Genomic DNA, 15,884 nt, shown 5'->3' with positions numbered 1-15,884 from the left:
CCATTTTGCACTGAGGGTCCTCAGGGATGGAACTATAGGATGTTTTAGGCATATTAGCAATGACTAGGTCTAGGTATCTTAGACAAAGAAACTACAACTTCTCAGCTCAACAGCTCAACCAGTGGACTTTGATTTAAGCATTTAAGCTGCTATTGTGTGTGAACTGTTTCACAGCATGCACACTTTAATGTATCCTACAGGACAAGTAAGGAGAATGCTGATTGAAGAGAAAAAAAAAATAGTTACATGATAAATTAAATGAATACTGTGGTGATATGCAATTACTTTTTGAACTCAAAATCTTCCCCTTAATATATTCATCCCTCTCATTTGAGCTGCTCATAAGCAGCTTACCAGCAGAGCGCTCCATTTAGTAAAGAACTATGAATAAAATATTTCATACATGAAAGTAAACACATTACCTATATAGATATTCCCCTACATACAAGTTGTCCATGTTTGTGCAACTACTATGCATTTCAAAAAAGCAAAAGCTAAGCAAACAAATATTGCATTTTGTTGTCAGCATGATGAAAAAAAAAAAAAACAAACTGGGCAAAACCAACCAACTCAGGAAATCGGCAAAGATTTTACTTGATATCCAATACAGGAGCATACATGTAATACAGATACCAGTACAGTTTTTAAATGCAGTCATAATACATCATCCATCTGGGGATGTTGTAAACAAAGGAAGTAATTTCCATAAATAACAATTTCACCAACTCTCAACCCTAAAACACGTCAACATCCAATTGTTGTAAATGTCTTGAAGTAAGCTTGTAACAGCAGCATACTATGGTCAGCGGATTCACAAAACCAGAGGGATCCTTGTCTGGTTTTGGAAACTGCACAACCACAGCAAACAGCTCAGCTAGGGTCTATGGTCTATTCACTAGGTATTTCTTAAATACCTCCATGTCGCTTATCCATTAGAAGTACAGCTTCAGGACAGAGTCAGCAACAGGGTCTAAATTATCAATAAGTAAAGTAAATAAGGACATCCTTACATACAGAGAAGAAGGGGAAGGAGAAAAGCCTTGCCTTCTTATGCAATACGAGTCGACTCTGTTTACCTTGTTCTCTGTAGTGTTAAGACATCCTAGCTCATTCCCGATTGGAATTGCCAAATTTGGGGGGTGCAAAACAGGTTGCTCCAAATGCTGCTAATTCTGTCAAGATGTGCACACAGAACTTAAAATTTCAATCTGGTATTGCCATAGGGTCTCACAGAACTAGTTCTGAAGACATGCTATCCAACCATGTCAAAAATCAAATGTGTAGACAGCGTGAAGCCGGATCTATTGAACCATTTGTTGAGTGCTGTGTTACCGAGTATTGTATGATGTGTTCTGTTTTGGGGAAATTCGCTTAAACAGCACAGGGGACTGTAGTTGCCAAAGAAATGTCCATAAATACCTATACTGCAGAAATGTTTGTTTTTTGTTTTTTTTTTTTAAATAGACAATAGCAATAATAGATACAATAGATCTTAGTTATATACATATGTGCAATGTTTGTGTGGTGTGTAATATGTGTGATGGTGACAGTTTAAATGTGAGTGGTGTATGGTTGTCTTCATCCATGAGTAGGTAGTACTGGGTGCTGCAGCGTTGAGGAGTCTAATGGCAGGAGAGCCTCCCAAACACTTTGAGGCATGTGGGTGGATGAGTCTGTGACTGTTAAGGTGGTACATAGTTCTTATATTAAAGTTGGAAAGCCACTTTGCAGAGAGATTTGGAGACTTGTGGTGTCTAGAGATCAAGGCGGTGTACAAGGCTTGGTGAGGTCAGGCCACAGCATTCCCAGCTTCCTGAAGGTTGGACATCTGACTAAAACAAAGAAAAACATGGTAAGTATAAAGCAAGCAAAGGTTACAAATAAGTGGATAATATATCTGAGAGAGCACACCTGAAGACATCTAACACATGGCACAGAGGCATCATCATCACGGAGGGTTCAACACAGCTTGGCCTTCCTCTTCTTCACAGTCCAGGACACAGCTTCTCTAGGTCATGGCATTCCACATTGATGTTTCTGGAGGCACGGGGAACTGCTGGACCTCCTGCAACCTCGATCACCACATGGCTTGGGCAACCTACAACTATTCATCCAAAAAATATATATACACAATGAGATGTATTCCTCTTCCTGTAAATTATCAAATTTAACAACACATCTGAGTTATTTGAGTGGGGTAACCAAATTCTACAAGAACAAAAGTTGTTTAGGCATTCCAATTGTACAATTGTATACTAAATTTGCAGCCACATAATCCGAGCACATTGGGGGTGGAGGATCAGATGCTGGCACTGAGAAGTATGCATTTTGTGGAACTGTTTGAGTGTAAGGGTCATTTAGGAATGGGTAATTGGTAAAATGTCAAAATCTTACATTGTTATCCCAGTTTTCATAATTTAAAAAACCTCTGAATATCAATGGCAACATTTTTAGCACAAGTATTAAATCTTGTATTAGGAAGCTTATGTCAAAGATTAGTGTCTAATTTTGAATTGACAGGACTGAATTGTCAGAACTGAATAAGGTTGCAAGTACCACAGCTGACCCTTTTACTACAGAAGGGATTTTGGTGTCAGGGCTTCACTAATAATACTGGAGAAAACTCACTCATGTCCACTCCCTGGTTCATCCTTGGCCAAACTGAGACCTTCCACAATGAGCAGTGGCAATTATGCCCATACATGACCCCCCTTGTCCATAAGTCTGTCACTGGTAAGAAACAAGGCAAGTAGCAAGAAAAATGTTTTCTTGTTATCACCACACCAACTGCCACTTCAAATACTCCAGGGGCCAAATACTTGATTACAAGTTGACTGGTTTTACATGTGACATAAGACGTTACCTAGGTCCTGAATCTAAGTGCACCAACTTCAGAGTAGTTAGTAAAACATCGAAAAGGCTCAGTCCATATAGGTTTGTCAACTGGATGACAAAAACCTTGTACTCTTGCAATGCTTGACCCTGATTCACCCAAATTCTGCAGACTCATACCATCTACAAGTTTTAATGTTAAACATTTTTTTCTTTCTTGCATATACATTAATACATTTGAGTTTTATATTGCCCTCATGCAGTTGTTGTATGTGTCTTGGAGTAAGATCATAACAGTAGCATGCCATGGTCAGCTGATTCACTAAAACCAGAGGGATCCTTGTCTGGGTTTGGAAACTGCATGACCACAGCACACAACTCAGAAGGGATTCATGGTCTATGCAGTTACTCTTACTCTAGACTTTTTTTTATTTTTTTCCAAATTTCTTAAATACCTTGAAGTAGGTTATCCATTTAAAGTACAACTTTAAGACAGAATCAGCAACAAGGTCTAAATTAGCAATAATTCTACTTAGAGCATAGACTTCCTCACACACAGAGAAGAAGGGGAAGGAGAAAAGCCTTGCCTTCTTATGTGATACGAGTCGACTCTGTTGACCTTGTTCTCTGTAGTGTTAAGACATCCTGGCTCATTCCTGGTTGTGATTGCCAAATTTGGTAATAATGTGCAATTTGCTCCAAATGTTGCAGATTCTGTCAAGACATGCACACAGAGAGAACTTCAGAGTTCACTCTGGCTGGCATTGCCAGGTTCAGGTCTCCCAGAACTAGTTCTGTATAAGTGCTGTCCAAACTTGTCAGAAATCAAATGTGTAGACAGTGACTTATGGTCAGTGTGAAGATGAGTCTGATGAACCATTTGGACAAATCAGGGTCAAACACAAGGTAAAAACAGACATGTTAAAATGCAAATTAGTCAAACAAAAATCCAAAACACAAAAGATCAAACAATATACAGCAGAGTACAGTACAAGGTTTTCATCCTCAAGTGACAAAGTTACAATAAAAGAGAAAAAAATCCTAGAAGTAAATCTTCCACAATGGAAATCTTATTTCATACAAGCCATCACTCATTTAAACACTACAGCCATTTCCTGTAAATCTAATGATATAGGGCCAACTTTCACTCCCATCAACAATACTTATCTAACACAAGTACTCTCCCTGCAGCACCTGGCTTTATTTGCAATTAAACTCTAAAAGCTCCAATTCTGTGCGCCGCTTCTACTTCAAGACAACACCTGTTAACCTTAAAACCTTCACTGGAATTCAACCCACAGTATTATGTTTCTATTCAAAGTATGTCAGCACTAGGTAACTCAGAAGGAGCAAATTGAAAAATATGGTGACAACTTCGTACACTTGACAATTTTTTTGTTCTTAGCCATCGTTGCTGTCGACCTCATCACCAACAGATCAAACATTAAGCAAATATACTCAACTCAGGCGTCCATTAGCTTCTTCAAAATCCTATTGTACTTATCTGAATTGTCTCTTTCTGCCAAGCTTGCTCCCTCACAGAAAACCCAAACGCGCTACTACAATCCTGTGTACGTATGAAACTATCCTGTGTTGGTTGATGCCGCAGCGATTGGTGCTACTGTATCCTAGTGGTGTAACGCTCTGCAGGGGTGGGATAAATTTCCCCTGCTGGGAGGCCTCCCAACATACAGCACAAATAAATACGGATATGAAACTGTCCTGTTCCGAATTGACGAACTCAAAAGTTTCTACTTGAGTCTCCAGTGGGAATCCAACTTGGCAGTGTGAGACAAGCCAGCCTTTAACTTCAAAATCCAATTACATGGGGAGTACAATAAACGTAAATTGGTATCAAAATTTGGGTGGTGATGATCTTGACAGCAGCATGACTACAATGACAGATAAATCAAAGCACCCCAATCAAACTATAGGGACTGGTAAGGGAATAAAATTTGGAATGCAATTCCAGATCACATAAAGGTAATGAGGGGAAAAGGAAAAGCAACAACGCCAACTTTGCTATACAAATCACAGCAAACACTTCTTTTATCAAGCATGAGCAATGAGAACAAGTACCTTTAACAGATTAAAAGCATTTATTAAATATGAATGATGACTGAAATCAATCTTGGACAGACAGAATTTCCTCCAGCAATCATAGAAGCCCCCAACTATCAAAATACCAGACTTAATACTTTTATAGGCTACGTATGTGACCCTGATGTTTAGCAGATACATAGTGCTAAAGCCTTATCATGAAGACAGACAATGATAGAGACAAACAAAGAGAGACAGAAACAAAGCAAAAGACAAAGAGAGATTAAGACAAAGACCCACAATAGATAGACACAGATAGGTGACCAAGACAGCATAGCTATGGTGAAAAAACTAAAACAGAACAGGATATAAAAACAAAAATGACACTTACTTTTGTTTGAAGATTCTCAGTCATCCAGGTCATGATATTTCAAAGTGCTATACAAAAGTAAGTGGACAGAACTGAAGAAGCCATTCAGATGAAAGATTTTCAAGAACCTCAAGCAAGTCCACTTGCCTTCATATAGCACTTAAAAAAAAGAGATACTTACTTTTTGTAGATCTACCTGTAAATAAAAACTTGTGCCACTACAGCTGATCCAATTTGACTATAGGGATGAAAATAAAGTCGTGGCACATGCCATATTAATTGACAGTGTTTCTTGTCCTGTATGATCGTAAGTTCAATTGGTGTTTTGTTATTCAGGGCCTTTTATTTGTGATAGGATTGTTAATATTTGCATAATATGGTGTATTTATAGCAAAATTATCTGTAAATGTTCATTTTCTGTATTGCTTTAGCAATATAGGTTTCTGATCTGTCAGTCCTTGACAGTTTGTCAGTCCAATAAAGCTAATCTGAACGTTAGTGCGTCAGACTCAGAGACACAAACAGAGAGAGACAAGATACAGAGACACACAGACAGTATAATAAAAGGTCACCTGAATGTCAGTCTGATCATACACAAACAGACGAAGACACCAACAAAAGACAAGACACAAAGAGACTGAGAGACAAAGACAGACGCACAGTATCAGTATCAGTGTGTATGCATGTGTGCGTGTTTGTGTGAGGTGCAGCGGCCAAGACACAACAACAGGTAATTGGAAAAAGACAGTGGATAGGGAGTGTGTAAGGATCAGCGTGTGTGCATGTGTGTGTTAGTGTGAGAGACAGGGAAAGAAAGGGTTGGCATGGCAGCCATAATTAAGCAAACATGGGACTTACTTGTTGGTAGAGTCACCTGACCGATTATACAAACTAAGACGGGTAGACGAACGGTTGGTCAGCCATCTTGGATGGATAAATGGCGAAAAATTAAATAGGCAGTCATGGCACTGTGGTTTTGCTTGACACGGCAGCCAGGGAAAACCACAGCACATGGTCGGCGGACGTTGACATAAATTGATAGAGACACAGAGGCAGACAGGTGTTGCCACAAGTGATAGCATGGCAGCCATCAAAAACATGGACAAAAAGGTGGACAAACAAAAGATGGACAGACTTAAGACTGTGTTGCAACACAACAGCCATGACAAAGCACCCACAATACACAACTGCCAACAGGCTGATTAGAGACTTCTGACTTGTACATAAAATCCACTCCCTGTCACACAAAGAAAAACTGACTCCTAAGAATCCACTCTTTTTCTTACTGCATACAGGCCCAAAGGAAAAAATGTTCCCCCCCCAACGCTTGTGTAGATGACTGCAAGAATGGGTGGAAGACCCATTCCTGTAGTTATCTATATTAAAATCTTCCCAAGATTGGAGATGGCATGGCAGCCCAAAAATAACCCAAAAAATAAATAAGACACAAACTTCACTTTTCATAGACTGATCGGCAGTCATGTCAAACGGATGAACGAGGAAAGGGATAGATCGTTAGAGATCGGCATGGTGGCCGAGTTAAAAGGGTGAGGGATAGAGATTGGAGATGGCACGGCAGCCCAAAAATAACAAAAAAAATAACAAACAAAGACGCAATCCTCTTCTTCTCTTCTAAATAGTGAAATTGATGATGCATTGACACATTTTATTTTTATTTAGTGTGTGTGTGTGTATATATATATATATATATATATACATATACATATATACATATATATAATATATATATATATATATATATATATAATTTATATATAGCCAGCTATACTATCTCTGTCATATACACACACAGACTCTGTACCTAATATTTAATTGTTCAGCTGTACTACAAACATAAGCAGGAAGGCACAGCAACCATCCAAAAACACAACATAGAATGAAAGAATATAAAAATGGGACTCACCGATTGTAGATTTACCTAAAAAGGAAAAGGGATTAGTGCATAAATATTCATCCAAGCTTATTAGACAGACATCAATCTAAAGTCACGGAACAGCGACCAAGACAAGGCACCTTCTATACAACTTCTGACGTTTACCACCCTTCTTTATACCACACTACAAAAGCTCTCCATTCCTATCATCATCATCATATATTGTAGCTAAAGGACCAATAAACTACCAAATATCTGACTTAAAAAAAAAAACCTGTCTGACCCACCACAGACCTCTGGAAAAGTCCCTTTCTGCACCACACCAATCCAGCTCTGATCCTACATCTCAATCTTTCTGGTCACACTATCACTAGTTTAGCAAAACCAAAGCCAGTCTTTGTCTTAGTGTGTATTTAGGTCCAACAAACAAGGGGACAGAATTTCTCTCCAAGCTCCCAACCACTCAGCAGTCCTAAATAAGCTCACTATCCAAACAACAAGGCTTCTAAATGCTCCAATTGTGTTGGAAGGCCATCCCTTCCGACACAATTAAGAGATCTGCTATCTGTTCCTCAACACAGAAGAAAAAACAGAGAGAAATAGACACACAAAGAGAGACAAACGAATGGGTGGCCATGTTGGACAGACGGAATAATTTGGTGGCCATGGTCAAATTGGATGCGCAGACTATGGCTATGTCGGTCAAACGGGTGTTGTAAAAAATAGTCATGGCGCGGCGGCCAAGTAAAGACATATAACACACATAAAATAAAACATTTCAAGCTGATGAGACAAACAAACAGTCATGACACGGCGACCACGACAATCCACCTTCAATACACAGCAAAGACAGAGAGAGGGGAGGATGTAAGTCAGTGTGTGTGCATGTGTGCGTGTTTGTGAGAGAGCGGCGCGGCGGCCTTCCAAAACACACAGAATAAAAAGAAAAATGAGTCTTACTGGTTCGTAGATCTACCTGCGGGAGAAGGAAAAAAAAAAAAAAACGTTAGTCGGACTCAAGTCTCAAGACTCTGACAGTTTGGTAATTTCCTAACCCAACCTTGAAATTCGCTACAAAATGTAGAGCAATGGCATTAACGCTAACGCTACTCTAACTCGTGGGTTCGTCAATGGCATCACTTACTTTTCTTCTTCAGTTTTAAAAGGACGAGGTTCTCCCGGTGTCTCTTCCTCACAGCTTACAGGAGGGCGTTGTTCTGTTATTGAACAAAAAAGTAACACAAACAATATCATTAAGTGGATTACTTTGACTTACAAATGATCAGTTGTATTACACTGTAGCAGCCCTTCGCGGTCCTGTACACCGTCTATACTCAACTCTACCTGGGGAGGCCTCTGTACATTGGTTTGATTGCCTGGCTGTTTAAGAGTTGTAAGACCAATACTGTGGCTGATTTTATTAACCACACCACAGGTACAGGTTATATTCGCGTGAAATAAGTAAACAAACAAAGCTGTTAATATTCTCCTTTGGTCAACTTCAACCAAAATGGTGCGCACGCTTAAGGCCGCGAGGCCTGTTGCTTTGCATTCACTGTTGAATAGTGAGGTTAAAATAGGCCAAATGTTTTTCCCCGGCGCATGTTCTCATTATGAATTTTATAAAATCATAACTAATACGGGTTTACAGCATTATGGGTTAATCCCGTGTCCCTCTGAGCAAACACATACCACTTTTCTTTTGCTAAATCCTTTGTACTTTAATTTGAATATGGGAACTTAATAAAAACTGGGCATTATATGGTGCAAGAGCCTGCGTTTCCACAATGCAGTGAGGTTAAACATGTTATTCTAAACAAATATGCCAAGTTACAAACTTAAAAACCCAACAGGTGCCGACACACCTGACCTCAATGACAGAAACGCCAGGCTAACTGGTGGCTAATTAAGAGGCATTACTAACCTTTCTCAGTGAATTTCCGAGCTCCTCCTGTCGTTGGACGCGATCGTCCCGGTGTCTTTTAACTTCTGCGAACATTTCTGACAAGGACAATATTGCTGTTAAGCCCCGGGGTTTTAAATTTCGACCCCGCCATGAAGCGCCGACACCACCGCTGCCATGGTGTGCGAATCTCGGCGTCTGACGTCATGGTCTTATAGTTTGAGAGCGCATGCGGTGATGCGTTCAAGGATCAGGTAGGGTCGTAAAAACCTAAACTTTTCTCCCTACAGAAATGTTTGGTGCATTGTCAAGCTTTAAAAGATTCTCAGGGCGCTGATCCCCTACAGGGGAAATGCCAGTGATGTTTTACTGTGTTAATTTTTATTTAAAAAAATAGTTTTAGTCAAAGATAAATTGCCTCAGTAAAGATACAGTATGGAGACAGGTGATTGACAGATGATTAATGTAATGGTCAAATTGCATAACACCAAGTAGAAAAAATTCAAGGAAAAGAACAAAGTGATGAATTCAGTTGCATGCATAGACACGGTTTCAACACAGAACTGTGTAAACACTTTGCTGATAGATGAGCCATACCAGGATACAGGCTCACAAAAATCTAACAATAGGTTCCCCCATTCTCACCATCCACAGCCAATATATCCTTTTGTATCTGTTATATAGGGGATTATCAGACAAACAGAATAAATCAACATTCCTTATAACATTAGCAATAACACTTGCCATGGAAAGGGCAATTAAGTACAAAAACAAACACAAATTATTCAACAATAAAACACATGATTTGCTACAATCCACACTGCACTTAGCAGTAAAAAACAGATGAGCAACAGGTCAGGTGGTGATACAGATTTGAACATGTTTGAATTTGGGTGCTACTGCTTCATTTGTTTTTAAGGGGAAGGGCACAAGTTGCCTTGTGCTCAAATATATATATTTTAATTTAGCTGGCTGGCATCATCTAACAAACCAGCTAAATCAGCCTATCACCAGCTAAGATCAACTAAACCCAGCAACTATCTTAAGCTGGTCTGAGCTGTTTTTTTTTCCTCAGCAGGGTGATAATCAGCAATGATTTTTAAGACTATAACAATTTCCCTTCACTTTCCAGTTAAAGTTTAACAAGTCAAAATCTCCTAATGTAGTTTTGTTGTAGTGTATTTTGTTCAGAAATACTGTGCCGGCCAAGTGCAGTGGAATTCTAAACCCATTTAAAATATACAGTAGTTTAAGAACTAAATCATTCTCTATTACACAGCAATCCTTTGTCGGTCTCTTGTATTGTGGCACAGTTAAGCTACAACTGCAGGGATTAAATGGAAGCACATGATGATTCAGCCCCGTGATTTCTCAGAGTTGGGTCAAGTATTCAGTCATTTCCTTTTCTTTTGTTTCTTTCTCCTCCTGACACCGTAGCCCCCTTTACTCTCTTTCTTTCCCTCTTTCGCCCTCTTTCCACTCCGTGATGGCATCCCCCCGGCTGGAGACTTTCTGCTGTCTGAACCGAGACGCGGCGACAGAGTTTGTAGTCACCTTTCAGCCCGTCCTCTTCGGGGCTTTGACTCTGGGAAGCGCAGTTCTCAGCCTCTTGTTCGCTATTTTACAAATTCTGCCAAAACGCAAGAGCTACAGAAGACTGCAGTATCCTCTGCCAAGGCCTGCGTCCTCCTCACGGATATTGTTCATCATCAGTATATGTGACATACTGGGATGTACAGGTAAAGCACAAACTGCCGCTATGGGCCTTTTTTTATTTTATCTGGGGAAAAGTGAGAAAAGATGTTGGCACAGCGTGGTATGGCTGGGTCCAATTACGCACGCAAATATTTTCCTTTTAACCCTTTTGTTGCTCTGTATTTGCCTGTGTGTCCTGCTTTATTCACACAGAGAATGAACATTGAACATAATGTATGTGCAGTTATGAAAATGTAATTTATCTGCCAAAATCTTTTTTTTTCTGTATTAATCAATCCTACATTAGCTTTTGCAAACTTTAAAAGCAATGAGACCCTTTTTCATCTGGTAACTTGGATACAAACTGTAAAAATGCAAATTTCAGATGTTGATAAAGTTTGTAAAAAAACAAACAAACATATATTTCAGATATTTAGGTGTGAGTGAGTGATGTAAGTAATGAAATGGCTCTTAACAACTGCATCATGTTCCCCCTTGGCCTATGTTGATTTGATTGCAGCTGTTACAGAGTTGTTGATACACAAAAGGCTGGAGATTATTTTCAGATTGTTGCACTACATCAAAAACCAATGTCACATTTGAACTGCTCATTCATCACTTTGCTCCTGCACTTGCTGAGAGGGGGAGGCAGATGAAGTCATGTATTTCTGTGTACTTAGTGCCCAGTGAGATTCATCCACCACTGCAAACGAACAGCTTGAAGCACACCCATGACACAATTTAAAATGAAATACACAACAGCATGCAGTCTGCATCGCATAAAATTTCTGGGAGAGCTCCCCTTTTTTCCATGCCTCTCAGCTGTGAAGAGTTTCATGTAGGAAATGGAAACACCCTTATAAAACACAGCTGGAGGCAGTTCATATTTCCATGATGTAAAGCTGCTATTAAAAGGACTCCATGACTGCCTGTAATTAATTAATGTGCCGAAAATATAGAGGCTGAAAAGAATCACTTTGATGTGTTTAAAATGTTAATTAAACCCAGACCAATTTCATATCTCCCCTGTTTGTATTTATTCCTCTCCTCCTCCAGTTGTGTTTGCAGCCAAACGCAGGAATTGTCCAATTTGCTCATAGTCAGAGAACATGTGTGGTTCTCCTCTCTCCCAGGTATCATCATAAGGTCATCAGTCTGGCTGGGCCTGCCCAATATCATCGACCACATCTCTGTGGCCAACAGCACTGATGTCTGGCCGGAGGTCTTTTGTGTTAGCAGTGCGGTATGTATGATGCTCTCGGATTAACCTTCACCCTCATTCAATACTCAAACAATTCAGTTAAGGCTTCATGTGAACTGAGCAAACGCACAACATATCATGCGTGACAGATGCTGATTTCACACATAAACATGGTCATTTGTTTAAATGCATGCTCAACACAAGTGACTATAACATCTGTCACACTGCATCCACTGAAACTGTAAAGGCACTGATAACAGAGGATGAACAAGACACAATAATCACTCCATACTCATTATTTATTTAGTTATTTAGTTATTATAGCTATGACCTGTACAGTCAAGTATATTGTATCCTATTTATTTGCTCCAGGTGTGGATCCAGTTGTTTTTCAGCGCCTCTTTTTGGTGGACCTTCTGTTATGCTGTTGATGTCTTCCTTGTGGTGAAAACATCTGCAGGAATCAGGTGCTCGTAGCCAAAGCTTTATACTGAGCTGTGTTTGACATAAAGCAAGTTTCATTTGTTTTCTGCACATGAAGAAAATCATTCTCAAGATATACGGCCGCAGCATGTGTTGTGAGCTGAGTCTCATGACTTGTTTCTTTCCCCATCAGCACCATTATCCTCTACCACATGATTACATGGGGTCTGGCTGTGCTGCTGTGTGTTGAAGGAGTGGCCATGCTCTACTACCCATCCATCTCCACGTAAGACTCTTTCCTGTTCCTTTAGCACCAACAAGCACCTCTCATCATTATCCTATCAGGAGATATATAAAGAACATTAACATATTTGTGTATAGTACTGTGTATAGAGACAGTTACTCTGTTGCAGTGCTGTGATCACATTGCCTTTTTTTCTGCTCTTCTGTGCAGTTGCGAACAAGGCCTCCAGCATGCTATCCCTCACTACGTCACCACGTACGCACCGATGCTGCTCGTCCTAACAGCCAACCCCATCTTCTTTAACCGAACCTTATCTGCAGGTCAGTCCCTCACTCTCAAACCTCTCTGACAAATACTTTTCTCACACATACGCATAAGCCGAAATAACCGCCTTTTCTCGTTTCACCCTCCCCCCCAAATCTAGTAACATCTTTACTAAAAGGACGACAAGGAATCTACACAGAAAATGAGAGACGGCTGGCCAACGAGATAAAAATCCGGTTCTTTAAAATAATGCTGGTGTTCTTTATTTGGTATGTTACCATCCTATATCAAACCTGTGAACTTAAAGGAACAGTTTGCTATTTTAGGAAGCATACTGTTACATTGTTACAAAGTTTAGTATGGTAACACAGTTTAATAGTAGTTTGAATTTGATGAGTGAGTGCTGACTTTCTTCCTAAAGATAATGTAACTATTAGATACAGACAAGGGATTCACTGTGATGGATTACAAAAGGCCTACTAATAGATTTTAATATTGTACAGAATTTATGAAAACTGGTAGATGCTTAGAAAAGCAGAAAAGGTATTTGTGATGTGTTAAAAATATTTTTCTATAATATAATGTAAATGTAATTCATCTTCTGTGGGCAAATGTGTTTGTTTGTTTGTTTGTTTATGTTGTGGTGTGACTCTCACAAGAGAAACACATGAAAAGTCATATGTGCTGGTCCTCAGTAGAGGTCAAACAAATTAACCCTTGTTTTTCTCACTTATTTCAGCACAACTAAAGCTTCATATTCATGTGGTGAAAATAATAAGTCTTATTTAGAGACACTTGTTGAAAGCTAATGAGACATACTGTTTTTGCTCTAATATTTTAGCTGGATTCCCAACATCATTAATGAGAGCCTCCTCTTTTACTTGGAGATGCAGACAGACATCAATGACAGCAGTTTCAGGAATATCAGAAACGCAGCCCTCATCACATGGTTTATCATGGTGGGTTTAAAAAAAACATCAACATTAAGAACATTAATTTAATCAGTTCATAACACCTTAAATCGTTCTGTTTTTATTCTCTATTTCAGGGGATCCTGAACCCCATGCAGGCTTTCCTCAACACCCTGGCTTTTCACGGCTGGACAGGCTTTGATGTTGACCTCAGACTGCAGCGGAAGGAGGGAGCTGCCCTGGGACTCAGTTTCTACTTCACTGACCAACACAGGCAGCCCTAACCCCATGGTGGGAACTACTCTGCTGTACCAGAGTCACATCCAGGAAGCCAAGAAGAACTTGACGGGCAATGGACACCACCACTCCGATGCCATCAGTGTCCTCTCTGAAGGTAAATGGCCTTGCAGTGGCTGTAACAGCTCACCTGTATATCAGGGCTGGTGAAGCTAACACACAACTCATCAGCATCATTAAGGGTACACAGTGTCTCCTGTTGCTATGGCTGGACTGCCTCCTCTTAATAGAAAGTGTCTTTCAGATGAGACCATTATGGCATCATCCACTGAGGAATCTGCTCCCACTGTCTGATGACAAGTTTATTTGTTAATAGAGAAACTATTGTATTAGACTGAATAAGTTTTACTCATGTGTACCTCATAAAGTGGTATCTGTGTATGCTGAACAATGAATTGCATTTACTGGATAAAAATATCAATATTTATTCACTCATCATAGCAACATTGACTGAGGACATAGGCTTTTTTTCACTACAGACATTTTGACATGTCACAGGAGGAAAAGTTCAGATGTAAATAATAAAATGAATGAGAACTGAATCGCTTCAGTTTCAGGGTTCTGGTGTTGCTCATGCTGACTCACTGTCACACTGATGGCTTAACGTGACATTTGGATAGAACAGAGATATTGTTAATGTTATTAGTAACGCCTGTGTTTCTTCTCCAAGTCAAAATATCGGTCATGAAAGAAACCTGTTGAGATTGTATTAAATGTATTTTGGGATTGATTTTGTAAAGCATTTTCTACAATTTTCTACCATTTTGTAGTTTGTTTGTGCACCATTTAGATCGTGTACAAAGGCTATTCAGTGTTTTCTGTCATCATTTCAGTGTCCCTGACATTTAAAGTCCCTATAAATAAAGTTAATGTTCCAAAGAATATATGTTTTTCACTCATTTATCTAGCCTTCAAAGTATTTTTTTTCTGTTTTTTGTCTTTCAGCAAATACAAGTATAGCTCAAAACCATATTGCTAAATTGTAAACACAATACAAAAACTTCCTCATTAAAGACAGCAAGATTGTATATTATTCAAAATTCCCAAAATACATTTGTGGATGTATGCACATGTGTAAGCACAATTGTGATGGAGGTATCAAATCAATACCTCAATTATTATTAGTTTGATAACACCCAGTAATCTGCCCCTATTTTGTCTTGCTAGGTTCAGAGTCTAGTACAGTTGAAATCCACATTTCCAGCGAGCTACAAGACTATGAGGATGTAGAGGCTGATGGAGAATCCTTGGAGAACTCTGTGAGGCACTAGCTGGGGTCAACAACAAACCTCCCTCCACTTCTGCGGTGTGACATTGCTTTTAGTTATTTCTGTTTTAGATTGTGTACTCTTAGCCTCTTGAGACTTCCTCCAGATGTTAACTGGTCACAGGATTTCATGAATTGGTATGACTGATTAAGTTGAATTTTTGATTCCAAGCCTTTTGCTTTTCACTAAGCTTTTAAAAGCTGTCTGCAGTACAGTGTAGTGTTACTTTGCAGACCCATCAAATGTACATCAACAGTCCCAAAACAACTGCACAGTCTCATGTAGCAGTCAAAACAAACATTTTCTTACTAATAACACACGTTGAGCTTTCTATGAACTGGACGTTAAGCTCCTATGGCACAGCAGAATGTAATAAGTTAATAGGTGTCTTTTTTATGTCACTGTATTTCCAACTGTCTATCTTGTGTTTTTGCACATTTATTTTATTCTGTATTAAATATCCAAAATATTCTAAAGAATTTGTTGGTGACACTTTCTGTAAAGCAGCTTTTCCCCCCTCAATTTCAAACTAAATACTCCCA

At 39.3% G+C, this 15,884-nt stretch overlaps 1 protein-coding gene and 1 long non-coding RNA gene across 2 annotated transcripts; one reads left to right on the top strand and one right to left on the bottom strand.

Annotated features, from left to right (window-relative positions):
* Positions 1-7,025: 7,025 nt before the first annotated feature.
* LOC108901593 (uncharacterized) lies at positions 7,026-9,230 on the bottom strand. Its single transcript, XR_001963940.2, has 3 exons — positions 9,061-9,230; positions 8,281-8,353; positions 7,026-8,112 (listed from the first exon to the last, which is right to left on the bottom strand). It is a non-coding gene; the product is annotated as an uncharacterized LOC108901593 (long non-coding RNA).
* An 845-nt stretch (positions 9,231-10,075) lies between these two features.
* gpr143 (G protein-coupled receptor 143) lies at positions 10,076-15,821 on the top strand. Its single transcript, XM_018703130.2, is given in 10 exon segments — positions 10,076-10,778; positions 11,868-11,977; positions 12,308-12,402; positions 12,552-12,644; positions 12,813-12,922; positions 13,027-13,135; positions 13,708-13,825; positions 13,915-13,995; positions 13,997-14,171; positions 15,242-15,821. Coding segments are annotated over 10 exon segments (1,248 nt in total). The 5' UTR covers positions 10,076-10,525; the 3' UTR covers positions 15,346-15,821.
* Positions 15,822-15,884: the final 63 nt, after the last annotated feature.

This window comes from Lates calcarifer, linkage group LG1 (assembly GCF_001640805.2).
Source record: "Lates calcarifer isolate ASB-BC8 linkage group LG1, TLL_Latcal_v3, whole genome shotgun sequence".
Taxonomy (NCBI): domain Eukaryota; kingdom Metazoa; phylum Chordata; class Actinopteri; family Centropomidae; genus Lates; species Lates calcarifer.
Note: the sequence above shows the minus strand (reverse complement) of the source record. Positions and strands in the feature narration are given on the sequence as shown.